The sequence below is a fragment of the Leptodactylus fuscus genome, chromosome 6 (assembly GCF_031893055.1).
Source record: "Leptodactylus fuscus isolate aLepFus1 chromosome 6, aLepFus1.hap2, whole genome shotgun sequence".
In the NCBI taxonomy this organism is placed as follows: Eukaryota; Metazoa; Chordata; class Amphibia; order Anura; family Leptodactylidae; genus Leptodactylus; species Leptodactylus fuscus.
Genome location: NC_134270.1, coordinates 129839880 through 129867618, shown reverse-complemented (window position 1 = coordinate 129867618; position 27739 = coordinate 129839880). Strand labels below are relative to the sequence as shown.

The 27739-nt window shown below is 43.2% G+C and overlaps 1 protein-coding gene across 1 annotated transcript in view; it reads right to left on the bottom strand.

Moving 5' to 3' along the window:
* LOC142209305 (inactive phospholipase C-like protein 2) overlaps window positions 1-27739 on the bottom strand; it is a 124066-nt gene that overhangs the window by 5707 nt on the left and 90620 nt on the right. Inside the window, exons 3-6 of the mRNA XM_075278255.1 lie at window positions 21927-24407; window positions 20329-20532; window positions 18074-18149; window positions 1342-1451 (exon numbers count right to left, since the gene is read on the bottom strand). Of these exons, the coding sequence (XP_075134356.1) occupies window positions 1342-1451; window positions 18074-18149; window positions 20329-20532; window positions 21927-24407 (2871 nt within the window). The remainder of the gene's footprint in view (window positions 1-1341; window positions 1452-18073; window positions 18150-20328; window positions 20533-21926; window positions 24408-27739) is intronic.

Below are 27739 nucleotides of genomic sequence, written 5' to 3'. Positions count from 1 at the left end.
AGCGGTGACTTCTACAATAGGAAGTATCACCTATCCATAACATGGACCTCCCACAACGCTGTAAAACCGGAGTCCAAATCCCTATTCCCAAAAGGGGTTGTCCCATTACAAAGATCCTATCTATACTGCTAGTTTATGTGGATTTAAGACTTTTCCTAAATGCATTGCTTTATCAAAACTGCTTTGTTTGGCCGCTATATTAATTTATTCACTTCATAGTTTACACTCCGTTTCTATGGCACTTGGTATTATCTGTTCATTTGTCAAGTGATGTAGCTGCCTGCTCTCAGGGGGGGGGAGGGGAGGGGCTGGGAGCAGCTCTGAGCTGTTTGTGTCTGATAAGTAGCTTCTGGGATTTCTGAGCTCTTAATCAGTCGGTTTAATTGAATTTGGCTGATAAGGGCTGAGATAGGGAGTCTGTTACCTCTGTATGTAATGCAAACTGACTCAAATCCAGCTCTGCTACATCAGCTTCACACTGTGGTGATTTATTTATAACCAATCCCGTGCAAGTGAAACCCTGCCCACCTATGTGCCGAGAAAAGCAGGAAGTGAAGAGAGCACAACAGCCTACAGGTTAGTGAACAAGCGTCATGGGAATACCCCTTTAACAGCTTCATTCACTGCCTATGAGACTGATGGAGATCAAGTACAGTGCTCAACTATATTAGTCACTACCATAGACGCTAAACACGGTGGTAGGGCATACAAGTAACCACCGCTCCATTTACAGTCTAAGGAATACGTGAGGAAACCGGACTACACAGAGGAATCGCATGTAAATGCAAACAGAACATACAAACTCCTTGCAAATATTGTCCTTGGTCTGATTTGAAACCAGGACTCCAGCACTGCAAGGCCATAGTGCTAAGCACTAAATATGCACGCTGGGATTTTCTGGTCTATACATTGTCTGGATTTCCTAGTCCGACCCTATGAGGAGTCGGGACGGCTTTGGTCACAGATCTACAACGCTGGTATGTAATGGACCGACCTCCTCACGGGGTAGAGTCAAGGAAAAACAGCGCTCGCCAGTAGATATGTAATGAAACTCCTTTATTGGCACACACAACGCGTTTTTGGCATATAGCCCTTTCTCAAGTGTATAATACATTGAATAATACACAAGGATCCGCTCGGTGTGGTCTCTTCTCTTTTCTTTTTTTACCAGATCTACAACGCTGGGAGTTCCTTCCTGGTTGCCTCGTGCTGTATACAATATAGGCCAGTAGAGGAGCGAGTAGTCAGGGACTCCCAGCATATGATAGAAGTAACAAGCCTTCCCTAATTACAGATGTATTGTCACATTAGGACAGTAGATGGCAGCGGCGAATCACATACCTTTAGTACAGTAATATTCCAGGCAAAGCTTTCCATGGCTTTTTGTAGCTTCCTTCCTTTCAGCCCTTCTTTGGCACCAATCCGATGGAGGTCTTCATGAAAACCCATCCCTAAAAACAGGAAACCAAAAAAAGAGACTCAGGAACATTCATCCAAAAATAACAAACTATCATGTAATAATACCACTTAACCAATCACAATGGTGTGAAAATCCCATTTATATCCTATACGTCCTGCACTAAAAGGATATATCCACCATGCCACATAAACGTAAATCTTATAGAAAACTATCAAAATGTGAATAACGGACTATTTTACTCCACAAGGAAGTGCAAAAAATATAGGAAAGAAGACTGCTTGAGTATTGGACATGTCTCAGAATGACACATCAGGAACGTGACGGGCTCTGGAGCAATGGGGATGTGCTAGGACACGGGAAACTCATGCATGAACAGACACGGCAGATTTATCTGCAAGCTTGAAGGAGGGTGCACTGCTGTGCTATATGGAGGACTGAGGATGAGATAGGGTCTGCTAGCAGAATCTCCAGCATTTCAGGTCTCCATTGTAATGGCTTAGGTGACATTCCTATCACACTCTTATCTTGATGCTGGAGATGCGGAGACTGGCGCTATTCACTTCATCACAGGACAGTCAAAGTGACATTTCCCCATCACCTTATATGAAGTGCATTTATAGAACTGCACCCCCCTCAGGCATATCAAAGGCCAGTCCTTTGCTGCATCGATATGCCCTGTATATCTATATGACCCCTGTAGCCAACCATTGGCTTCAGCACTGATGCTTGCATGTATGACATGAGACCAATGAAGACACTTCTTGGTTACAAGTCATCATTGCATCAAAGTAGACAAAGAGGACCCGTCCACCAAAGCCGTGCGCATTACTAGTTTTATTTTATCACATTTATAAAGCACAAGTACATGATCAGAACAGGGGCCACAATATGAGGTAATGCAGACAGGGAAGAGGGACTGATACTGAATGAACAAGTAATGCACCTGAAGTCATAACTATATGAATATTTAAGGGGCTATCCACTTTCTAATATTGTTGGCCTACATTTTAGATAGGGCATCAATATTAGATGTGCAAGGGTCCAACAACTGGGACCTCACAGATCATCTGCTCTGGGACGGAGTGGCTCCAAGTAACGTTTACATGCCAGAAGCTGCACTGCTAATCCCCTGTACTGTAGCAATGGGTTTTGGAGTGGAGATCTATTAAAGTCTATGGGGTTGCTCTTAGTATGTAAACATTACCGGAAGCTCCATTGTCCTGGAGCAGCTGATCTGCGGAGGTCCTGGGTGTCAGACCCTCAAAGATATAATATTGATGGCCTATCCTTAGGCCATATTGATGATAATCAACAGTACTCCAGCTGTTGTAAAACTACTCAACTACAATACCGCAGCTTTCTGACCCCTGCATTAAAAACAACAAGAAGCCTGGAAATGAATGATATAAGTGAACAAGAAATACAGCTGTCCTCATCGTTTGTCAGTCTCAACGATATTCTGCATGTCCCTTAAACGGTCTTGGAGAAAACTGAGAAACAGCCACAGTAGTGGGGCTTGGCCAAGGGAATAAGGTTAGGCGACCTTGTTGTCCTATTACATCTGGGGGGGAGGTTCCTGCTGCAGCCAGTTGTCTTTCAGCCAGATACAGGGCAGTGTCTGCTCTTTGGGACACACAGAATATTTCTCTCTATATTTCTCAGTTTTAATTATGAGACAGTATAGGATGAAAGCCAAAACGTATAATAAGGGAAGAACTGCCGAGATATTTATTTTCATGTGTTTCCTATGTTTAATGTTCCTTTAAAGTATGAGAGACCAGATTGCGGCAGGATGAAGACAACGCTTTTTGCCTAGTGCTCCGGCTGTGACAGAACAATGAGACTTGGCAAAGAGAAGCAATCTCTTGTGCAAGGAGTCTATGGGAATTACGTGGAGCGGCACTATAAATAGATGGAGGTATGTGATTAACTGGTAGAGACAACGCTGGGGAGGGGGTTGTCGGATGCTTAACTCATCGCCAAAGGAAATGGTAGCGGCTGTCATAGCGTGCTACCTCTCCAGGTTACTGAAGTGTTTATCACAAGGAACGTCAGATCATCCCATAATGCATTGCTCTGTATATCCCTGTTACTCGGTACACAAGGGTGATGGAAAAAACTTCTATTACCGGAGATTCAGATTTACAGCCCGAGGTTGTGACATTCCCTTGTACACCTAATATAGTTATATCTCCAGGTCTGCCATTAAACATGGCTTATTATTCTTGAAACTATTTAAGTCTAATTTAATACCATAATAAGATTGGTTATCTGCAGCCAGCCTGCTTTATGATGGTTTCCAGGCAGCAATGAAAAAGTGACAGCAGTTAACTAGTAATGAAGATACATGGCAGGAATAGTAGCTATTACAGTTACTGACTATACAGACAATGTTAGCCAGTGGTGCTGCTTTCCTTTAGAGAGCAGTAGCCAAGGGACTGTTCATCTTACACTGATCCAGTTATCTTCTCGGCACAGGGTTATAGGGTTCCCAGAATCTGTCCGACTCCATTATATCACACTGGACGACTATGGAAAACAAGAACTAATGTGCTATCAACTCCTGCCCAGTTTACAATAAATGGATCCTCTACATGGCCACCGGAACACGGTCCTGCCACAGGCGTCGTATGTGTTTGAAGGCGCACACTATTAAGTGTTAGTTTAGAGATGATATTTAAAGGAAACGTGTCACCAGAAAATGACCTATTTTTTAAACAAAGTTTTTATGGTAGACATTTTTTTTAAAGAATTTTTACATTTTTCATGCCACAATTTTATTTATTTTTTTTTTAAATTCTTCTATTTTCTCTTTTGTCACCAAGCCTAATAATAAACTGACTATTGCCAATTCTATAGGGGTTTCATTGCAGCAGTCACATTATTTCCATAACAAACAAGCCAGACAGGATTACAATAGAAGTGAACACCTCTATAGATAACGCCACTTACACATCATTAAATCCACTACTGACAAAAGACGATGGCACAGTTTATCTACTCTGCTCCAGACTGACCTGTCATTTATCCAGGTGATTGACTCGCACAGATCAAGTGTTCTAACAGCCTCAAGGTGCTGGACACTGCTAGAGGATGGCAGCATAGCAGCCGCAACCATTGCATAGTGGTGCTCCCGGGGAACTGAATGTGGTTTCTGAAAGTTCTCCCTTTAAAGGGGACCTGTCAGGAGGTCTGAAAAGCTCAATGACATGAACCACATGCCATGACATGACCGCCGGCAGCCATTTTTGGGTAGCCACTCTTGCAGTTCAATACAGGAGCCGGCCGGCAGCCATTTTGGGGTGGCCTCGCTATGCTCCTGTATAGAACTACAAGAGCAAGAGAAGCCAGAAGAGGCGGAGTTGCTGCAGAAGAAGGAGGCGGCGCAGGAAAGAGCTCTGGGCAGCAATGGGGACACGCTCATCGGTGTTTCAGCGCTGGGGCCCGCCCTCATTACTGTGGAGAGCTCATTTGCATACCGGTTAAAACCGGTATTTCTACGGAACGGCGCGGCGGAGACCACGTCTAAAGGTAGGAGACGAATAGCCTTTCTTAAGGCTATTCCGACGTGTTCATTAGAAAAAAAAGGTAGTTTAATGGTAGAATCCCTTTAAGCCCTGTGACTGTTTATACAGATTGGAGTATACTAGCCAAGTGGACTGTATACTGTGGTTTCTTTGGCGTGGGGTCTCTGTGTGCTGCATTCCATGCAGTGTTACCAATCACTTTGCTTGTAAACCCATATATATATATATATATATATATATATATATATATATATATATATATATATATATATATTAAAAAGGGCTTATATCTTTGGAACGGCTGAACAGAATTGGATAAACAAAACACCAAAATTCTTAAAGGGATTCTATCATTAGAATCCCGTTTTAAAGGTAAACCCACGGAGGAATAGCCTTAAGAAAGGCTATTCTTTTCCTACCTTTAGATGTCTTCTCCGTGCCGCCGTTACTTAGATATCCCGGTTTTCATCCATATGCCAATTAGTTTTCTTGCAGCACTGGGGGCGGTCTCCAGTGCTGAAACAGCGAGAAAACTATCCAGCACCGCCTTCTTCTTGTTTGCCTCCACCGCCTCTTCCTCCTTGTCCTGTCATGTCTTCTTCAAAAAGTGCCGACTGCACATGTTGGTTGCCATTTTTCTGTGGCCGAATGGGAGAGGCCACAGGAAAATGGCCGACGGTCTACATGCTTCTGGTCTCCCCTCCTCCGGGTCACAGACCCCCCTTCCTGTGCAAATGGGAGGTGGACTTGGACTTGTCCTTTTCGGACTCGCAATGCGCCAGGATCCTAGAGCTCGCCCACAAGAGCTCTGTGGCCTGTAAGTACCAGAAGGCAGGTTACAAGATCCTTACCAGGTGGTACTATGTCCCATCTACGGTAAGTTGCATAGGTTCTTCCCGTTCTCCTCCCTGATGTGTTGGCGCTGTGGTACAGAGGAGGGAGCGCTTTTGCACATCTTCTGGGGCTGCCCCGTGCTGAGAGACTTTTGGGATGGTGTTCATCGGCTGCTCTCCCAAGTTTTCCAGACTACCCTCCCCCACTGACCGGCCTTCTTTCTGCTCCACCTCTCGGACATTCCTCTCCAAGCCTATCATCGATCAGTGATGAGACACATGGTTAACGCCGCTAGGGCATGTATCCCGGCGCTCTGGAAGTCAACCAACCCGCCCTCTCTCTGTCATTGGTTCCGCAAGTAGAAGACATTCAGAGTATGGAAGATCTCATGTCGTTTATCACGGACACTGGACACTATCATGGAGGCCTGGACGCCCTGGATTCTTGTCCAGGGGCCTCAGTCTTACAGAGATGTTATGGGCTGAGGCCTGGTACTCAATTGGCTTCCCTGTTGCCGGGGGTCGGAATCCCCCCCCCTTCCCTTTTTTTTTTTTTTTCCTCTTCCTTTTTCTTTTTCCTGTTTGCTGGACAGTATCGGGGTATCTTATTAGTTGACTGCATTTGTACTGCCTTGCATTGGTGTTGCCTACTCTATACTGTTTCACTTACAGCCCATTTCGGGTTTTCGAGCCCGTCTGTTTTATTGTTCTGCGCTGTTTTTGTTGTACGCCTGTTTGCTGTTATTTAGTTATAAATAAAGAATTTATTAAAAAATAAAAATGGCTGACGGACATGCGCAGTCAATCATTTTCGTCTGGCAGAACAAGAAATAGGTGGAACCGACAAAGAAGGCAGCGGCGGCGCTGGATAGTTTTCTCGCAGCACTGGGGACGCCTACAGTGCTGTTTGAGTGCTAGAGACCGCCCCCAGTGCTGCGAGAAAACTAATTAGCATATGGACGAAAACCAGGAGGAACGGCGGTGCGGAGAAGACATCTACAGGTAGAGGAAGAATAGCATTTCTTAAGGCGATTCCTACATGGGTTTAGCTTAAAATGGGATTCTAATGATAGAATCCCTTTAAGATGACAACAGCCATCTGATGGTGCATGTCATGATGGTGACAGGTCCTCTTTGAAGGGACAATATTCTATCCATATAGCATTAGGTATAACTCATTATAATGTTGAACTCTATCAGAATTCCGGCTATTGCAGGCTGCGAGAGAAAGCGGATAAATTATTTTCTAAGCCGTTGTGACAAGCGAGAGAGTGGAGGCAGCACAGTCACGTTTCATGCCGCTGCTTCCCTTTCAGTATTCATCACACTGAGCAATCATTTGCTGGCTATTATAAGCAAGGTATCAAATATTCATAACAGGAAAGTATTGCTGTACACTCCCAGAATGCACTGCACACCAATCTCACATTAAGGAAATTCCTGGCCAGCATGGATACACCGTGATCCACAGTGAGAGGGGTCAGTGGATGCCGAACCTTGGCTTAGACCTTGTGTTCTCATTTCATGTCCTCCGATCCAGCACAACCACTATCAATACTTAAAATACTGGATGACGGCCTATGGCGTTCTTAGCTAAGTCAATTCCCACCCTCATCCACCCCAAAATGAGAATAGTAATTCGCTTGTCAAGACGACATTACTATAGTAATAGCACAAGTGAATGGTACAGGTTGCGTGACTAGGTTCTGAAAGATTTTCATTTTAAAGGGACACTCTTAGATAAAAGGACACATTACGTTATACCGAGCGCAGAGCCGGAGGGACTCGTATATAACACAAGGATTCGGAAAGAGATCCCTCGGTCATGACAACCTCTTACATATGCATTCCTATCTTAGAAATATATGGTGTTGGCCTAATAGAAGGGGCTTCCACCTCTGTGACCTGTACCCATGTGGTGGGAAGGCCGCTGTACACACAGCAACTTAGGAAAGAAGCCAGTAGATACTTCACTAGGTAGTTTGGAGATCACCAATTCCTACCACTTTGTGGTAGTCCAGTTCAGAAAATACATTTAAGGCTCGTTCACACGTGAGCACAGGGGAGGTTTTTGACAGCGGATTTCGTGTCACAAACCTCCCCTTTACAATGGTGGTCTATGCAGACCGCCAGGCTTCTTTTTTCCGCTAGCGGCGGGCTGCTGCTAGCGGAGAAAAGAAGCGACATGCCCTTTCTTCCACCCCCGGCAGCACCCTCCTATGTCGGCTCATTCATTTGAGCCGACATAGGAGGGGAAAGCCGCGACAGGCAGGTTTTGACCAGAGAGAGAGGCGGCTCGCCGCGTCTCTCTTGGTGTCAAAACCCGCGCGGGCAGTTCACGTGTGAACTAGCCCTTATTGTTTGTATAGTAAAAAGTTATATAATTTTACAATATACTTTCTGTATCATTTCCTCACAGTTTTCTAGATCCGCCCCCAACATAGCGCCATGATATTTGCAGCACTTTACAGGTAATATTGTCAACACTGTCCCATAGAAGACTCACAATCTAAATTTTGGTATGTCTTAGGTGTTTGTTGAAACCGAACAACCCCTTTAAATTTTGCCTATAGTATTCTAATAGAGATTGGGTACTGTCCCATACCGATTACATAGATAACTATCCTGCTAGGATCGCTTGTCTCATTGGTATAAGGTATAGGCTGGTAAATCCGGCCAATACATGGACTGAGTTTCATGGCCAAAACTCGGTTGTGTGAATGTGACCTGAACCTTCCTAGCACATCTATGTGTATACTGCGTTATGTAACAACAGACCAGGAGACCCTCAAATTTACACCTTTTCCAGTCCATTATAGAAATTCTTCAAGTCTACCACAGTAAACATGTTTTACATGATTTATTTAAGGCCTCAGTTTTTATTTAGAATTTAGTATTTCCATGACAACAGACTACAAACCAACCCTGTAGTCCTAATCCTTTCCATCTGCCCCCTACTTCTTACGCTAGGTTCACACCTGCGTTCTGGTCTCCGTTCTGTGGTTTCTGTCTTCTGCATGCAAGAAGACAGAAAGCACAGACCGGGTCCGGCCGTGAGCGGCGGTGAGCATTTTGAGCTCTCCGCCACGAAACCGTTTTTTTTAATCCGGACACAGAGTACTGCATGTCCGACTCTGTGTCCGGATTTTAAAAAAAAACGGTTTCACGGCAGAGAGCATAAAACGCTCACCGCCGCTCACGGCCGGACAGCTTTCTCACCCATTCAAATGAAAGAGTCCTGCAGGTTTCCATCTCCTGCCTCTGTTTTGTGCAGGAAACGGAAACCTGAAGAACAGAGACCGGGCGCAGATGTGAATGAGATCTTAGTAACACATATGAAGTCGGATGTAACAATTGGAAAAAGATTAATGTTGCTATAAATGCAGAATCAGAAGACAAAGTTTTTGTGTAGTCCGTTCCCATGATCTGCGTAGGAACTACAGACACAAAAGAATTATCCTGCCCAATACAGTGGAGACAAAATCGGAGGCCATAGCTCGACTGGTTATAGGCCGGAACAGTTGTTACTGGCCAGTAACTGCCCCGATAATACCAATGTGTCTTACAATGCGCTACGTCTTCCTAGCAACTTTGCATTAAGAAGGCCGGCTTCTTACTAGGAGATGGGGTTAATAGCTTGCTACTTGAGTCTGAAGGAACATACTGAATTCTTGTGTACACTTGATCCATCCATTCTCTGCGCACACAGTAATTAGGATAATCAGCGTAATTACTGGCTGGCATGAGAAGAGCGCTGGCTGCAGAGGAGGCAGCCGAGAAGGAAAAAGACATAAAGGAAGACCGAAGGAAAGTAATTGTGTAATGACAGGCGATCTATTAATGGATAAATGGATATTGATAGGTTTCTATAAACATCTGCATCTTCCCTGCTTGTATAGTAGGATGTGATAGGTGGAGTGACGCATAAGAAGAAAATAGGATTTAAAGCAGTAACGCTGGGTAAGGCTCCATATACACAAATGTGCATTTTTAACAGCAATCACAATGACCTATTACTTCCTTATGACCCCACACACATGTACAAGTCCGTGTGGACAAAGCGCAAGACATGTCCTATTACTGCATGTGCCATCCATTCTGTTGTTTTATTTCTTCCTCATCAGTATGTCTTTGGAGTACGAGAGGAAACTCACGCAAACACAGGAGGGAGGATTCAAACCCAGGACTCCAGCGCTGCAAGGCTACAGTGCTAACCACTGAGCCATCGTGCTGCCTTCATCCATTCTATTTTCTCACGAACCTGTCCATGCACACATTTGTATGCATGTATCCTAGGCTAGTGCTAGGGAGCACAAACCTAAAGGTCTCCCCTGTATCTTACTTCTAAGGGTATGTTCAGAAATCTAACTTGTATATATCAGAATGGGGAGTGTAAAAGTGAATTTGATGTGAATTTTCTGCAAGAAATTGTTGCGATTCTGTTAAGCCCGCTTCAGGCATCGGAAAATGAAGAGTAACTTGAGGCAGAAACAGCGGCAACATCAAGCAGGACTCTTAGGTTACCGCTGTTCCGTTATAACCTATGTCTCACTATGGCAGGCAGGATCAGGATGAACAGACCCTAACAAAACTGTGGCAACATTTGCATGTGTTGTGGATTCTATCAATTTGCTGCAGATTTTACACTATGTCATGATTATCAGTCACAAAAATTTCTGCAACAAATCTGCAGCGTGTGAACATATTATAACCGCACCATACACGGAATGGTATTTAGTTACACAGTTTTCTTAAAGGACATTCACCCCATAATAACCTTATTTACTGTACTCATTGCCCCATGTTATAAATTTCCCTCTATTAACCACAAATTCTTAAAATTTGGCCTTATAGCATGTTCAGGAGCAGCAGCTGTAGCTGGCTATGGGAGATATACATTTAGTCTTCAGATTCTTCTCTCCTCCACCATATTGGGCATGCTCCATAGACATGGTGTCTGTGTATGCCCCAGAATCCGTCAGGATGAAAGTAATTTCCATTCTGTGCCTCCATAAAGGCAAATTTATGACAAAACCCCTATAGGTGGGTGCCAATTCATCGTGGCTGTCAGCAAATGATTTTTATAGCTATGACCAAAGATGGCGTGATTTGCAAGGCAATAGACCACCCCTGCACCATGATCTGTTCTTCAGCTGAAGATGGAGGTGACCAGAAGGAAATGCTCTTTGGGCCTTAGTCTTATAGAAATTTAGAACAAAGTCGCAGAAACGCAGCTTTTTTTGTTGTAGATTTTGCTCCGAACCAAAGCCAAAAATGGCTACAGAGGGAATGGAGAATACATAGGAAGCTTTTTATACTTCTCCCTTCTGCTCAATCCACTCCTGGCTTTGGCTCAAAAAAAAAACAAAAACACACACACAACAAAAGAAGCTGCATTTCTGCAACGTGGGGACTCAGCCTTAAGACTACATCAAGACTTATGGACAGAAAAATTCCTCAAGGCACCCCTACAAAATATTTATGCTACTAAAAGACAAAAACGGCAATTTTGTAGGGGTTTTTGAATTTACAGCAAAATTAATTTGTTGCAGTAAAGTTTGGAAACTGCATACCCCCCGCCACACCCCAAAAAATCATTTTATATATACATGTATATATGTATATAATGCTCTCCTAGTTGCCCAGTTATTATAATGCCCCCCTATTGGCTCCCACACACTTTACAATGCTTTCCCCTAGTGGCCCCCCCACACATATTAGTTATGCCACAATATTTAGCAAGTCATGTTCCCACAGAGCTCTCCTCCACTTGTCTCCAGCTAGATACAACACGCCTGTACAGAATCACAGACATCTCTAGCAGTAGCCTGAATGGTGGAGCAGGAAGCCATAAGCTTCTTGTTACAAAATAGTATTCATCTGCATCTGAGGGGGTGTTCACACTTGCACCCATGTCCACCCGACGGGTCTCTGTTCTATTTCCCAAGGAAACTGGATAGGGGACGGCTTCCTGGCGGTCAATTTTAAAACCCATTAAATTGAATGGTTTTTTAAAGCAAACCACCGGTGTCCATATGCAGCCTGAGTTGAAATAAGACACCGCCATCTTAACACTGACATATCATGGAACCCTGACAGATTTCTGCAACACCCAGATTGGCACTACTGTCCTAGATGTTTGCTTGCATTGTGACTTCCTGATGACAAAATGGGATTGGCTCAAATCTGGCGCATGTGCAGTATTGCTCCCTCCGGAGTGCTACTGCGCATACTCCGGCACCATTTTTCTCAGTGGCAATTCGCTCACGTCCTTGAGTCAAGCGATACTGCGCACGTGCCAGATTTGAACCAATCACGCTGGGAGAAGAGGACGATGAAGACGGGGAAGAGCCAGGACCGGAGGGCTTTGCTGAAAGAACAAGAAAGAAGAGGAAGGCGTGCCAGAAGATAACGTCGGACCGTGCATCACCGCCCAGCATTCACAATAAGTATAATTTGCATATATGTTTTTATGGTTTTATTTTAAAACAGGGGGGCTGGGGGTAAAGTAACATTAGCGGTGCCTGAAAAGGCTATTTGCGCATATGTGGGGCTCATACAGCATAATTTTGCTGATAGAGCCCCTTTAAGGCCAACTTCTGATATTGGCTTGCACGTTACTGAGCAGAATACTGCTGTGTGAATGAAGCTCTAACCCAGCTCTGCTGCATTTGCAGCTGGCACCTTATAACTTAATGGATTTCACTGATGTCTATGGGACTTGCATTCTTATGACTACTTGGGGCTATGCCGTGTGCAGAGCCATAAGATGGAGCACAGACTACGGTACATACCCACAGGGATGTCTGTTTCCTGCGGCAGCTTATTCTCTCTATTAAGCTAGGGGAGACTTGAGCATATCACAGTTTTAGAGCAAAACGCATCCTCCTTAGTACACAAACCACTGCATAGAGTAATAGCAATGCAACAACAGGTATTTCAGGAGTTGTTCAATGGTGTAATTTACTAAAAAAAAACTAAATTAATAAACTTTCATTTAGAAAAGTTCTGTTTAAGATTGTGTTAAAGAGATGGGAAGACTGTGTGATTAAATATGTAGACAGATGGTGCTGGAAATGTATATAGCCCGAGAGCAGAATACAGATTAGACTCTTCAAGAGAATCAATTGTGGCAAATGGTTAAACTCTCCGGAGACGGTATAAAGGCTCCTCCACCCTCATAACTAAAAACCCTATAGGCGATAAAGTCCGTTTAGAACTCCACAGTATGGAGGCCTCTTGTGACAATGAGTCACCAGCACATTGAATGAGAAGGCTTCAAACCATTCACAGTTATACAGCAGCACAGTGTGAACGCCGCGCGCAAGTGAAAGCCTTCAACCAAGTCCACACATAAAATGTGTAACTGGTAAATCACTGGGATGGTCTAATCTAAGTCTAAGATGTCCGCCTAGGGGAGAAACAATCTATACATGAGCACTGCCGCCTGCACGGGACATCTCCCTCATGTTATTATCACCCCATGCAAATACATAGTAAGCCTGCAGGGGGTAGGAGAGGGTTAATCCCTCAATGGTATCCTGAAGAAGCAATAAGCAGAACACACTTATGATAACCTGCATTGTGTGAATGGATCAGTGTACATAAACTGACCTCATAGTTTATGGAAGAGAGGTAAGTGAGGTTGGGTGGTTGAGCTGTGTAGGTAGAGAAGAGCGGGATAGCTAGAGAGACAGAGAGAGGTTGTATGGGAGGGAGAAAGAGAGGAAGGAGGGTGAGGGAGCTGAGAGGGGTTAGTAAGGAAGTTACATAGTAGGAAGCCAAACCTTGTAAACAAATGCAGGAGATACCAGGAGCTCCGAGAGACACCCAGAAATCACTCAAAACACAGCTAAAGGTATATGGGTGCATTTATTAACCCATTAATAGCACAGACATTTAAAAAAAAACAAACACATTTGTTGCCCAGAAAACCTCTAATCTCCCCATATCACCACTAGAGGCTAACACATATACATAAGTAATACTAGCAGCTCTTTTCATTGGATGCACATTTATAAACTGATGGATTAGATTATTCCCAAAATTTACCACCCGGTCCTAGGGATGGGCAAATAATCGAAAGTCAGCTCAATGAATAGTCATAAACTTGCTCAATTACTTCTCCACCATGACATTTGCTACAGGATATGTCAGTATGTCAATATCCAATCAGGATTGCTCACGTGTTAATACAATACCAAAACCAAAATTCCGGGCATGGCATATAAATAGTTGTTTATTAAAGATTACTTAATCCGATCCTATCAGCCACCGCAGTAAAACTAACCTTATGTCAGATCTGGACAAAATGTACCAAAATAGTGTCAATAGCAGGCACTAAAATGTATTATGTGACTGACATTTTTATACCTACCTTAATATTTTATAGGAAAAAAAGGGCACAGCCATGAGTAGACTTAAAATATTGCAGAAGCCACTTTTATTTATTTTAGGTAAAACACCCCCAAATTCACCCAATTCTGGTAAGAAGTGAGGTAAAGGAGCGGAGCGATTCTATCATGGTGGCAGCACGGTGGCTCAGTGGTTAGCCTTGCAGCGCTGGAGACCTGGGTTCAAATCCCGCCCAGGACAACATCTGCAAGGAGTTTGTATGTTTTCCCCGTGTTTGCGTGGGTTTCCTCCCAGACATCAAAGACATACTGATAGGGAATGTAGATTGTGAGCCCTATATGGGACAGTGACTGACAATATGTGTAAAGCGCTGCGGAATATGATGGCGCTATACAAGTAAGCATAATAAATAAATAATCACGTCTTGTGAGTTACACCAATTCTATTATTCCAGATATGTGGAGCTTTCACTCCTTATATTTTTGTTCAATATCTATTGCCTCCTGAATTCTGCAGATTGTTGCTATATACAATACCAAATATTCCACATATTCACCCTGCGCTGTACCTCACATAAACTGTATTATTTTTGCAGAAAATGGCCATAATACCGAAATGCACATTAAGTGGATCCTCTATTGTAAAATAATAGCAGCAGCAGCCGTGCGAGAAGACGGTGCTATCTGCAGTTCAGCCTGGAAGCCAATCCAAGTAATTACCAAACAGAAATGTAATACAGGTTCTCTGCTAGACATGTCACAGGACTGTCACCTTCTCAGTCATCTGTACATCCTTCCTCCGTCTTCTGCTCGCCTTCCCACCTCGCCGACATATAACCAATGAGTGTTAATTATATTGACACTTGTGCTTGTACCAATTAATCCCCGAGCGGCCTATCTCACACCATGAGCAGCTATGGTAACTACTTTACACAAGTGCTCTTCAGTTACCGCTTACAATCCCTAATACATTAAAGGGACGCATTAGTATCTATGTAGGAACCAAGGAAGCGCCGGTAATTCAGCATTTCCTGTCTGGAGAGAATTTTCTTAAGACATTCTCATTTTCTGGAATGTAACCTAAGGATGTGACTTCTCCATGCAGAGAAAAAAAAAATATATAGAAATTAAGCCATCTGTCGAAAGCCCCCCCGAGTCACCCATCATCTTCCTAACCACCCCATAGGGCTGCAGGCGATGGGATATTCCATCTTAGAAATCTCATCTTTATAAGAATATCAGAGCTAAGAAGAAGAAAATTTAGCAGACAGCAGTTAAATACAAAGTTGAGGTTTCAAATCCCCCACTGAAATGGAATATTTTAGGCATACGGATTAGACTGGCAATGGATTTACCAATTACTTAAAGTCCACCAGAGACAACACTATGGCTAGTTGTAGAAGAGATACTGATCAAACAGTGGCTTATTCGACCATACACAATTCACCCATACACACTCGAAGTGGCCAAACCTCTATATATTCCTAATAGGTATAAGGGAGTTACCAGACACCCCTTGATGATAGCTTATCTACCCGAGAAGAAAAGAATCAGGCATGTTAAAATCCAACAGCTCCATCTGTATCAACCCTGAAATCTGCCCTTAGGGAGCGTCAAGTGGCTCCTATACATGTCACATGGTTGAAATAACTAAAGATTAGCATTAAAGGGATTCTATCATTAGAATACCCTTTTTTAACTAAATACATGTAGGAATAGCCTTAAGAAAGGCTATTCTTCTTCTACCACAAGAAAATGCCCGACTGCGCATGTCCATAGGCCATTTTCCTGTGGCCTCTCCCATTCGGCCACAGGAAAATGGCTGATGGACATGCGCAGTCAGCACTTTAAGATGAAGATGCGATGGGAGCGCAAGAGACGAGGCAGAGAAGACGACAAAGGTATCGCTGGAGAGTTTTCAGACAGTACAGGGGACGCTCCAGTAAACTAATTTACATAACGACGGAAACCAGGAATATCTACCGAATGGCAGCGCAGAGAAGACTTCTAAAGGTAGGAGAAGAATAGCCTCTCTTAAGGCTATTCCTACGTATATTTAGTTAAGGGTATTCTAGTGATAGAATCCCTTGAAACCATATGCAGAAATGTATCATTCTAAAGAGCTCACTGAATTTCAGTGTGGTACCATCATAGGATGTCACCACTGTAATAAGTCAATTAGTAACATTTCTTCCCTCCTAGATATTCCATAATCATCCATGGTGTTATGGAACAGTGGAAGCATTTAGTCAGCCATGAAGAGACAAACCAAGAAAAGTTACAGAGTAGAGTTGCCAAGAGCTGAGGCCAATAGTGCAGAAAACGCTCCAACACTCTCTGACTCTCATAACTGCAGATCTCCGAACATCCTCTGGCATTAACATTAGAACAATTACTTTGCTTTATGGTATTGGATTCCCATGGCCAAGAAGCTGCATGCAGGCCTAACACCACCAAGCACAATGCCAAATGTCATGCGTAGGGGGTGTAAAGCAGGTCGCACTAGACTCCAGAGCAGTGTGTGTTTTGTATAGGGGCGAGTCACACTTTTCTATTTGGCAGCATTATGGACATGTCTGGGTTTGATGAATAACAGGAGAACTTGACCTGCCTGACTGCATTGTGCCAACTGGTGGAGGAGGGATATAGATATGGGTCTTGGTCTAAACCCTTTGTAGCAGAGAAAGGAAAGCTTAGTTCTACATTGTACCATGACATTTCGGACAATTTTGTGGTAACAGATTGGGAAAGGCTCTTTTCTGTTCCAGGATGGCTGTACCCAATAAAGAAAGGAACTTAAAAGCATGGTTGGGTTTGTTTAGTGGAAGAACTTGACTGGCCAGCCCAGACCTCTGACCAGAACCCCATATCACATCTTTGGGGTGATCGAGAAAGGAGACTGTGGCCTTCTAATCCAATATCAATGTCTGACCTCACAAATGCACTTCTGGACGAATGGGAAAATTCTCCAAAATCTAGCAGAAAGTCTTCCCAGAAGAATGGGAGCTGTTGTAGCTGTACTGGGGGGAGAAGGGGGGGGGTCAACTCCATATTAATGCCTATGGATTTAGAATGAGAAGTCATAAAACCTCCTTTGAGTGTCATGTGTAGGTGTAGTAACTCCAGCAGGTAATGGCCCTATTTACTTACCGATTCTCGCTCCTGCTCATGGCTGCCGACACTTCCCCTTCTGCGGAGGCTGTGATCAGGAGAGGGGATCAGTAAGTAAGGCCGCGGGCCCGTGAACGCCACAAACACCACTATCATTATACTCGGGGGGGGGGGGGGGTCTTCTAGATGTTCGCCTTGGGGCCCTGCCATTCCTAGTTATGCCACTGAGTACAGTGCATATATATATATATATATATATATATATTACAGTGAGTAAGAAACCACATGACATGACACACTTGTGCTCAAGTCTCAGTATGGTAGCCATTGTCCTAGACAGAGCAATACATGAATGAAGTCTGTATAATACTGTAGGAACACACAGAGAGCCATTGGCTTGTTTCCCCCTGTGTGACAATCCCATTTATTTACTGAGAGCAGAAATTTACTAACCAAGAGGACAAAAAATAAAATCACTGTGAAATTTAAAGATCAATTCAGAAAATAGAAGCCGGGATTCCAGGTCAATATGCTCCTTGTTACACAATGTGGAAGGCATGGGGATGGATAGATTGTTTTTTTGAGGGTTTTCTACTTTATATGGTAAAACTGAGAAAATAATAAAACTGAATGAAAACAACAAAGAACACATTAACAGAGATAGCGCATGTGCAGAAAACACAATAGAGAGTTCCCCTCTCAATAATATAGAATCTTCTAGAGAAAAGAACATTGGAAGGAACAGTCAAGTTAGGAAGATGGTTTGGCCATTTTGTGCAAGACTCTTCCAATAAGACAAGTACTAGACCTTCCTACTATGTGTCTTACCTGTTTTTTGCACTTGAATTATTTTGCTGTAGACAGCATCTGAAGTCTCTATTAGTGTCCGGCTGGCCTGTATGAACTGAAAGAAACAGACAGTATAGTCAAACACAGCGGTGCGACACATACACAGTAATGTTACTGCTATTATATAAGTGCGTGGGTTTCAGTGGCCCCTAGTACAGCATGTGCATGCCATATGTATGATCCAACATGTATACCCTATACTTGACAGTGTTGTGTGAACGGGAGGATACAACTTTATACAACCCAGGAATATACCGTATATACTCGAGTATATACGGTAGCTATTGCTTCTTTTTAGATGGGACCCAGAGAATACCCCCGGGGTCTGCTTAAATGCTCTGTGCACAGAAATAATAATAGAATAATGTTAGTAACTAGAACACTATGTATGTTACCTGTTACCTATTATTTCCTGTCCTTTCTGTGTCTTTTTTAGTATTGAAGAACAAAGGGAATTCAGACATAGCAACTGCATAATATATAATACAGTAAGAAGTGCTGCAATCCACAGATCAGAGATATAAAAGAATCCAGAGCCCTCCAGAGAATTACAAGTTATGGAAAATAAATTGCCTTTGATAATATACAGCAAAAGAACATTTAGTGCAAAGAGGTCAATCCCACAACCTGCGCAATTCCCAGAAGATGATTGTTTCATTGAGCCCACACATTCGGTAGCGACAGGTCAGCCATTGTCATGTTATAATCACTTGATCATTGCCAATTGCAAGGAAAAGTTACAAAAATAGATGTAAATCCCACGCAGCCAGCCTTCTATTTTTATACAACCTTCTATATATCGTATATACACCAACCGCAGTGCTGGGAATGCGTGACCCTTTCTGCTGAACATAATACAGGCGCTGTGGGTGTAGAGATCTCTGTGCTTCCTGCTGACTCAGACATACTGCTCAGGTAGAGGTCAGGTAGTGTACAACCTTCACTACCAGCCATACAAGAGAGGACATTATACTGTATTCCATTATAGAAGATTAGATAGCTATATCATAAGCAGATGTCATGAGGATGGATTTGTGCAATATTACACACGACTGCATTCAGTATCTTTATATAATAGACATGCAGATGCAGGAATGACAAAAAGAAATATTAGTCTCTATGGGGATGAAAGGGTTTAGTAGTTAGATATCAAGTGAAGGACGTCCTTAAAGCTTTAAGGGGATTCTATCATTAGAATTCCCTTTTTTAACCAAGTACACGTAGGAATAGCCTTAAGAAAGACTATTCTTCTCTTACCTGTATTATTCTAATCCGTGCCGCCATTCCTGAGAAACTTCTTCTTTCTTCCATATGTAAATAAGTTTTCAGACAGCATTGGGGCGTTCCCCTGCACTCAAACAGAACTGGGGGCATCCTCTATGCGGTTCAAAAACTCTCCAGCGACCACCTCCGCCTTCTTCTCCAGACGGCCTCTTCTGCCACGTCACCTTCGAGTCTTCAACCAAAAGCAACGACTGCGCATGTCCGTTGGCCATTTTCTTCTGGCTGAATGGGAGAGGCCACAGGAAAATGGCTGACAGACATCGGCAAGAGCTGAGTGCACAGGCCATTTTTTGAAGGCGCTTAAGCGCACCTGTACAGTACGCTCCTGTAGTTCTATGGAGAACAGGAGCATACTGCCCATGCGCTTGTAAGCGGCCTTCAAAAAATGGCCGCCGGCCGGCCTGTGCACACGGCTCTTGCCTGCGTTCCGATGGCAGAGCGACTGCGGAAGAAGATGGAGGCGTCGCTTGAGAGAATTCTCTGGCAGCATTGGGGACGCCCCCAGTGCTGCGAGAGAACTCATTTTCATACCGGTAAAAAACGGTATTTTTACCGAACGGTGGGCCAGAGGCGACTGATAAAAAGGGAGACGAATAGCCTTTCTTAAGGCTATTCCAATGTGTTAACTAGAAAAAAAAAACATTTTAATGGTAGAATCCCTTTAAGAGAAGAAAAGCCTTTCTTAAGGCCATTCCTACGTGTACTTAGTTAAAAAGGGTATTCTAATGATAGAATCCCTTTAATAATGTGTATGGAGTCCTACTGTTCCCACCAGTCTATACTACAAAAAAAATTAGGCATGCTTCAATCACACTAAGACGTTCCCTATAAAACAGTGATACAGACATTAACATTTGCCAAATGTCTCTCAGTCGTGACCCGTCCCTGAGACCATGCAGTAGAGAAGTAGCAAATCTGCCTGTATCACCATATTACTTGTGTACACTTACCGCCTCATATGACGTGAGAACCTTTTTTAAGAGATCGGGTACTGGCCCTTGAGCCTCCAGGAGGGGATACTGGGAGCGAAGGTTGAGGGTCACAGTGAGAGGGCTATCGCTGTTGAGAAGCCATGCCGAAAGAGTGAGGATACACTGCTTCATATTTGCAGCTGGCGTCAGGCCACAGAGCTCTTTGAAAGACACCAATGCATTCTGCAACAAAGTCAACCAAAATAATATTACTTAATAGTAGCGGTAGATAGTAGATAATAGCTGCATGGACCCGTTACCTGGGCGGATGGAGGTTTATCGATATTGAGTTAACTCTGAACCAAATAGGGATGAAATTAACATGAACTCTCTTTTTGTGCCTAGAAAAAGTGACCTTATTCGCCACGTCTAGTAGTGTCCATGTTTCATTTTCCAAGTGCATTAAGCTAACTTCCAACAAGCTGCCATGTTCACTTTGATAAATGATATAGTTTCTGACATGAGACCCCCTGAGGTAAATTTACTAAATGAAATGCCTTAAAAAGGGCTATCCAGGGATTGAGATTAGTTTACTTGATCCTGTGAACTCCTGATAATGGACCCTTGGGTTCTGGCCTGATTCCGACCCTCAGGTCACGTTATCTGAACTACCACTCCCACTCAAGTTGTCCTGCCCCCCGTCCTCCTTCTCTGATCTCACAGGTATAGGGATTGGCTGTACTGATGGCCGCCATGATGATGATGATGATGTCGTCACCTCCCTTAGGATATATAATTACCTGTGAGAGGAGGGAGTGGAACAACCTGGAGGTTGGGGCTCGATCCAATCACGTGACCCAGGGGTCAACAACTCCTTGAGGAAATTTATTAACACTGGCGTTCTATGCCAATCTCCCCGCTGGCACTAAACGTGCCCTACTTATTAAGAGACTCTGGCCACCAGAAAACTGCCATAAATTGGTCAGAAACTTCCCCCCATTATGATAAATTTGGCAAATCCTTAGCGTGCCTGCTCTACTATTAGACATGGTTAGTAAATCCGCCCCAGTGGTCTTTGTCCCTCGCACTTCAACTTTGATAGGGTTGTAGGACACCCATGTTCATGAGTTGAGCCAACTTCCTCCCATAAGTATGAATGACACTGCTGGAAGCTGAGGGAAGAACCCTGCGTGACCAACGATTTAGAATAAAAAATTTGGACCATTCCCATCTAGTAAGCTGCCCGCTTAAAGAGGGCGATCTAATCTAGCTGTCTCCCATAGAATAACCTGGCCGTGGAAGAAGAGGTTACCTTAGGACAGGCTTGGGTTTCACTAGCAGAATGATCCCGTGTTCGCGTGTCCTAATTACAGACCAGAATTTCGGTAACTCTGTATTAGACTCAGAGAGCACAGCCAGATTTTAATACCCATTCGGCTTATGTTTAATTAAAAGGTTGAAGCAGGAGAAAAGAAAGAAAAGTAGCACAAGGAGCGTAAGAGAATATAGTGGGGAAACTTGTCTAAAGGGATTATTCACTTGTGATGTACAAAGAACCACCAAGGTCTTAATTCTACACATAAAAGGTTTGATAATGGCTTCAAGAATGAAATAAAGAAAAGATGTAAACCGGTTACCTGCACATTTTCACGGAGATCCGTAGCCTCGCGTACAGCCTGAGTGGCCGTCCTGAATACTTCATCTATGGCTTTGATGCCAGTAGTCTTTGTTGAAGTATATTCACGGACCTTTTTCCCCTTGCGCACAGACAGCCCTCTCTTATGGGCCTTTCCACCACCGCGCCGGTTAGTAATTGCTATGTGTACAAACAACGTGGTATTTTGGAGAAACTCTCCTGTCAAAGACTGCAATGGGACATGTCTAAAGCCAGTTTGCAAGCATTCAAAGGGAATAGTATATTGGGCTATGAATTCATCGCCAATATAGTCGTCATCGAGAACCACAAATCGCAAAATTGCCAGTTCTGGAAGATTGATGTGAAATTCAAAGCTTTCATCAAATATGGGATTGTCTCCATTGTGGGTGACGGTCTTTGTTCGATGTTCTGCACAGTCAGCAGGTATTCCATGTATCTCTACGTACACATATGGTTCTACTACATCTCCTTTTGCTCCTGACCCTTTAGGTTTTGGGAGGTTCTGACCACTAATGATTTTGAGATGGAGAAGTTGTGCTGAGACACCAGGCAAAGAATCCTTAGCGTTTGCACTGAAATATGATACTTCTTCCCTCATTATTGAGGGGCGGAGGACGTAGCCACAGTTTCCATTCTGGCGGAACCATCCAGTATTGAGGTCCATCATAAGTCCTGGGGTTTGGTAGTTCATGGCCACAATCTGACAACCACATTTCCAGAAATCTTGGGGATTCATATTGCTAGAATCTATTCTCATTGAGCTTGGGTAGACCCTCGAAAGGAATTTTTTGTTATACTTCACAAAATCTTCAGGATATTCATTGGCAAAACGACTGGCAGTAACTTCATTAAAAGAGCAAACTTGCCAGTACTTTTGGCTCCTTTTGGATATTTCAAAGTCCTTAAACCTTACAGACTGACACAGGGTGACCTGGTCTGAAAGTTCTTTACAAAGGCGCAGCTTTCTTTGGCCAGTTCCATTGACGTGTTCTCTTCCATCATGTCCCAATCTCCTGGCTATCTCCATTCCTTCGTCTTCGTCAGTGACATCTCCCTCAGAGTCGGAGTGATTTGGAGGCAGCTTTTTACCCTTTATTAAGATCTTTCCTTTAAGCTGTTCTGGAGAAGGTAGATAGTTTTCATCAATACAAGGTGGTTGATTGTAAATTTTGTCTCCAAGAATCTTCTTCAAGCACTGTGCCATGATACGCTGTTGACGCACAGTGCAGTGAATTACCAAGCAAAGAATTAGGGGGTATTCTGATGCTTCAAATGCATATTTGTCTATGACACTTACAACGCTACGGAAAGCCACCTGTGATACCACAGAAAGTCCAAGGTATATAAGAGGCTCATTGTCAGGACCGTCCCACACAACAAGTTCAATGCTGCGGCAACCCATTTTAAGGGCATGTATATACCCACTGATGTCCGATGTGCCCCAATAGTGGTCTTCCATTTGACATGCACTGTGAGCAGAATTTATGTAGTAGTGAGACAGTGGCCTAGTCATGTCCTGACAAACCACTTTATGGTGAGGATCAAAAATATTACAGTCTGAAGAAAGGAGATAGCGGGTGAAACCATCAATGGTAAGGTAACCCTTTTCACGTCCTTCTTTGGAGGGCTCATATTTATTGATGATTTCAAGAGATGTAGTCTCATTGACCTCTTCCATGCCTTGTTCCACCTCCATAAATATCATAAGATCTTTTAAGTCCAAATATTCTTTATTGCTAGAAAATTGCACTAGTAAAAAGAAGACCTCCGGCCTGGTACACAGGTCACAGTATGCTTCTATAAACACATCACAGGTAATGTTACCACCAAATTTTTCACTGACTTTCTGCAGTTCCTTAAACTTTAACTCCACCGTTGATGTCTTCATCCCTGGGTTAAGTCCCTTGATAAGCTGAATGGCTCTAGATAAAGGAATCTGTCCTCCTTTCTCTATATCTGCTATCTCAAAAAGAGAGGAGATCCATAGAGTCCTCAAACTTGTTTGATTGGCTCCTAGGACATCTGGAGTGTGCTTTCCATAAGAAACCAAGTACCTGAGTCCCATCACCCAAGTATTGACAATATCAGCAGTGCTGGCAACCAAGTCCAATGATTCATAGTTCTCCCCATAAATTATAGAAAAGGCACATTCTTCTGGAAACTGGTCAGACAACCCATTACTTCGCAAAACTGGCGTTTTCTTTCCTACCCGAACCTCGCGAATTGATTTGATTTCCAGTTTGGCTTTCTCTGAATCTTTTTTGGAAGGCTCCCATCGGAGAAAACGCATATCTGGATCTAACAGGAAAAACCGATTGTACATCCTGGAGTTGGAACGCACTTTCTTCATTTCACAGCCTTCCAACATGAAGGAAATGCAAGCTGCGGTGCTGTTGATTTTGCGGTTGTTGGGCATGGTGCTGAATGACACTGTCTTCTTTTGCTTCTGACGGGATCCATCCTAGAAAACCAAATGACAAAGAATGTATTAAAGACTATATGCCAACACTGCAATACAATCCTAAAGGAATACCGGCCAAAGACTAAGGCTACATTCAGACATCGCTTGGATCTGTAAAATAGCCAGATTTACTGTTACAAATGGGATATAACACCATCAAGGTTAACATGAAAGCATTTCCTACGGCAGCCTTTGGGTGTTTTTCTGCATTTTTACATCATTTGCAATTTTCAACAGCTTTGAGATTTTTCAGCGTGTGATAAAACATTGACATTGTAGTGTTCATACAGTGTGGTTGATAACGGTGGTTTTAAAACATAGTAATATTATATGTGAGTGCACAAACAGCCTAAGGGCTCATTCACATGGTGCAAGAGGGGGCGGATTTTGGCGCTGAATCCACGTCAGAATCCGCCCCCTCACAATGGAGGTCTATGTAGACCGCTAGCTTACTTATTTCCGTGAGTGGCATGTTGGCGCTCAAGGAAAAAAGAAGCGAGCTGCCCTTTCTTCAGGCGGATTCCGCGACTGATTCAGCCCTGGCGTCCGTCTCGTGGCAGCACCCTCCGTACTAGGCCCATTCATTTGGGCTTACTCCAGAGCGGGAAGCCACGACAGTCGTGGCAGGTGCATTTTGGCCCTATTGACTCAATTTATTCTGCAGGAGAGCAGCACTCCCAAAATATAGAGTCTATGTTCTTAGGAACTCTATTCAGTATAAAGAAGAGCAAGGAGTCCTGGAGGTGATGGTATGGTCTCAAAGGAGTCCTGATCTCAATATCATTCGGTCTCTCTGGGATTACATGAAGAAATAGAAGAAGTGGAGAAAGGCTATATCCACAGAAGATCTGCCTTCTCACCTCTCCCCGGGCCTCTGCTTCTAGTGCTGGCAGATCCGGCCTTCAGTTTACAGGCCACGTACAGTTTGTGAAGAGGTCACTGCTGAGGCCTATCATTGGATATTACTGATGACCTGTACACAGAAGACTGTAGTTTCTGCCATTGGAAACAGATGCCGGGGAGAAGTTTATTTTATATGTTCATGGACCCTCCAGCAGACGCATTAAACAAAACAAACCAAACACAAAAAAGCTGGACAGCCCCTTTAACAATGCACTGGAGAACAGTCCAGGACTCTTCTTCAGCGGCCTCAGGTCATGTGCTAGTAAGATCCTATAATGGGCAGATAATACAGAGAATGAGAGGCCCCCTTGAATGTATATGATGAGGGGGCACATGGTGTCACTGTCCCCAGGAGTTTATATTAATTATTTATTTCGATAAATTTAATCTAATTTGGTTTGGTCTTCTTTTATTATCCCCCTATTTCTTGAGGTAATTCTACAAGATGGTGCTTACCAGTTGGGGTTAAGCAAGGTCAGCTGTGCCCTTGGCATGAGTAGGTTCTGGAAGTTTCTTTCTTGATAATCGGCCCAGTAATGGCCTAGCAGCGGATTGCCAGATGTTTCTGCCCAGCAACGAGCTTATCAGCTGATTGGACAGCTGTTTGTGAAAGGCGGGAAATTTGAAGATAAAAGACTGCTCAGCTGGTAGCTCTGTGACAGTTCCTGAGGAGACCAGCTGGAGGAAGTCAACGCCCACCCGCCCGCCCAATATGTCAATTATGGACTGTCGTGGAGGTTTATTAGTGGGGGTTTTAGTCGCCCAGCTATCGCTGGGAGGACTGTAAGTTTACTGTATTGTTATTTGGTTTTATGGTATTTTGGTTCTATTTATTTAATATTTATAAAGTTTGAAGTTTTAATGATGATTTAATTATTTATTTATTGTTGGATTGGTAACCCCATAAACACTACGGCCATTTATCTTCCATTAAAAAGTTGTTGTGTTTTTATTTCATTGATTTGAAGTTTAAAGTTAATTTAATGAAGGTTGTTTTTTCCTGTGGGTCATGTGACACCATGAGGTGTTGACAGGAGTCAGAGCAGCACAACTGTTTCCTAGAATCGGATGCTAGAATTTGGCAGATATCACGGCCATCAATACTGTGCCGATAGGAGTCTGATGGCATACATATATATAACTCATCCAGGCTGCTCTTGTCTTTTGAGATTCCAAGCTTCATTGCTCGCCCCTTGCAGTTGTGATGTGTCTTATTACTTTAGGCTATATCTCTGCTTCAAAGAGGACACTCTATACGAGCTAGTAAGAAATCAGAGTACGAGATATTGTGAGTCATCGCCATGACACGGTTGCTCAATGAGTTAACTGTTTTTCCCTTAAGAAACCAAAAGCAATAGTGGAGTTTTCTACGGCAAGACTGAGAATTTAGAAAAAATATAAAGCACAGTTCACACTTAAACTTTCGCTGCTGATGTTTAACCCTTTATCAGAAGCCAAAATTTAAAATACAACTTGAAATCTAAAAAGAAACATAATATTTACTACAAGAACATATACCAAAGCATAAAACTTGAAAACATTATACCCTTCTAAAAGAGAGACCCAAAAACTGTCCTTTACCACTTAATCTCGTGTAGCCGTGACGTGAATCTCTAGCACCCCCCCCCCCCCCCCCCGTGGGCCTCATTAAATCCCACAGATTAAGCAGAACTAATGAGCCCGTTTACAGTGAGATAAGCAGAGATTGCAAGCTAATGATCCAGCACTGGAACAAACAGGCGGCCTGCTTCTAGATTGTATACCCATTAACCCACTGATGGCACAGCCAGGGGTTCCATAGCCAGGGTAAGAGGCGACAATCCAAAAACCAGGCAGGATTTCATAACAAAAATGATTTGTTAAGATGAGGTTGATGCAGCTGCGTCATGAAATACCAGACCGTGATTTAGGGTTTACAAAGTGAAGGAATTTCAAGTCCTTGCAATCTTGAATGAATGGGATTGTGACTTCCCTCTCGTAATAAATCCCAGATTCTCATATAAGGGGCAGCACATTATCATTATCTAAACAGAGAGACTACTTCTATGGTGTATGTGCAGGGAATACATATAGATGTCAGACATGCAAGTGGCCCCCATCATAACAATTTCCCCTTGACCCATACTCAGAAATAAGCTATAAATTCATCCCTTATTCTCTTTCATGGCCGCTGAAACTTTGCAATGGGACCACCCATCCTGCTTTCTTAGGAAGAACAGATCTGCACTTCAAGTCTATATTGAAGCATAGAAAGCATTTTAGATCATATATATATATATATATATATATATATATATATATATATATATATATATATATATATATATATATGTGACCTTCCAAAGACATTCACAGAGCTGACATCTACTTGCGGTAAAAGTGACATAATGTTATTAGTGTACAACATGAAGCAATACATAGAAGTCCTT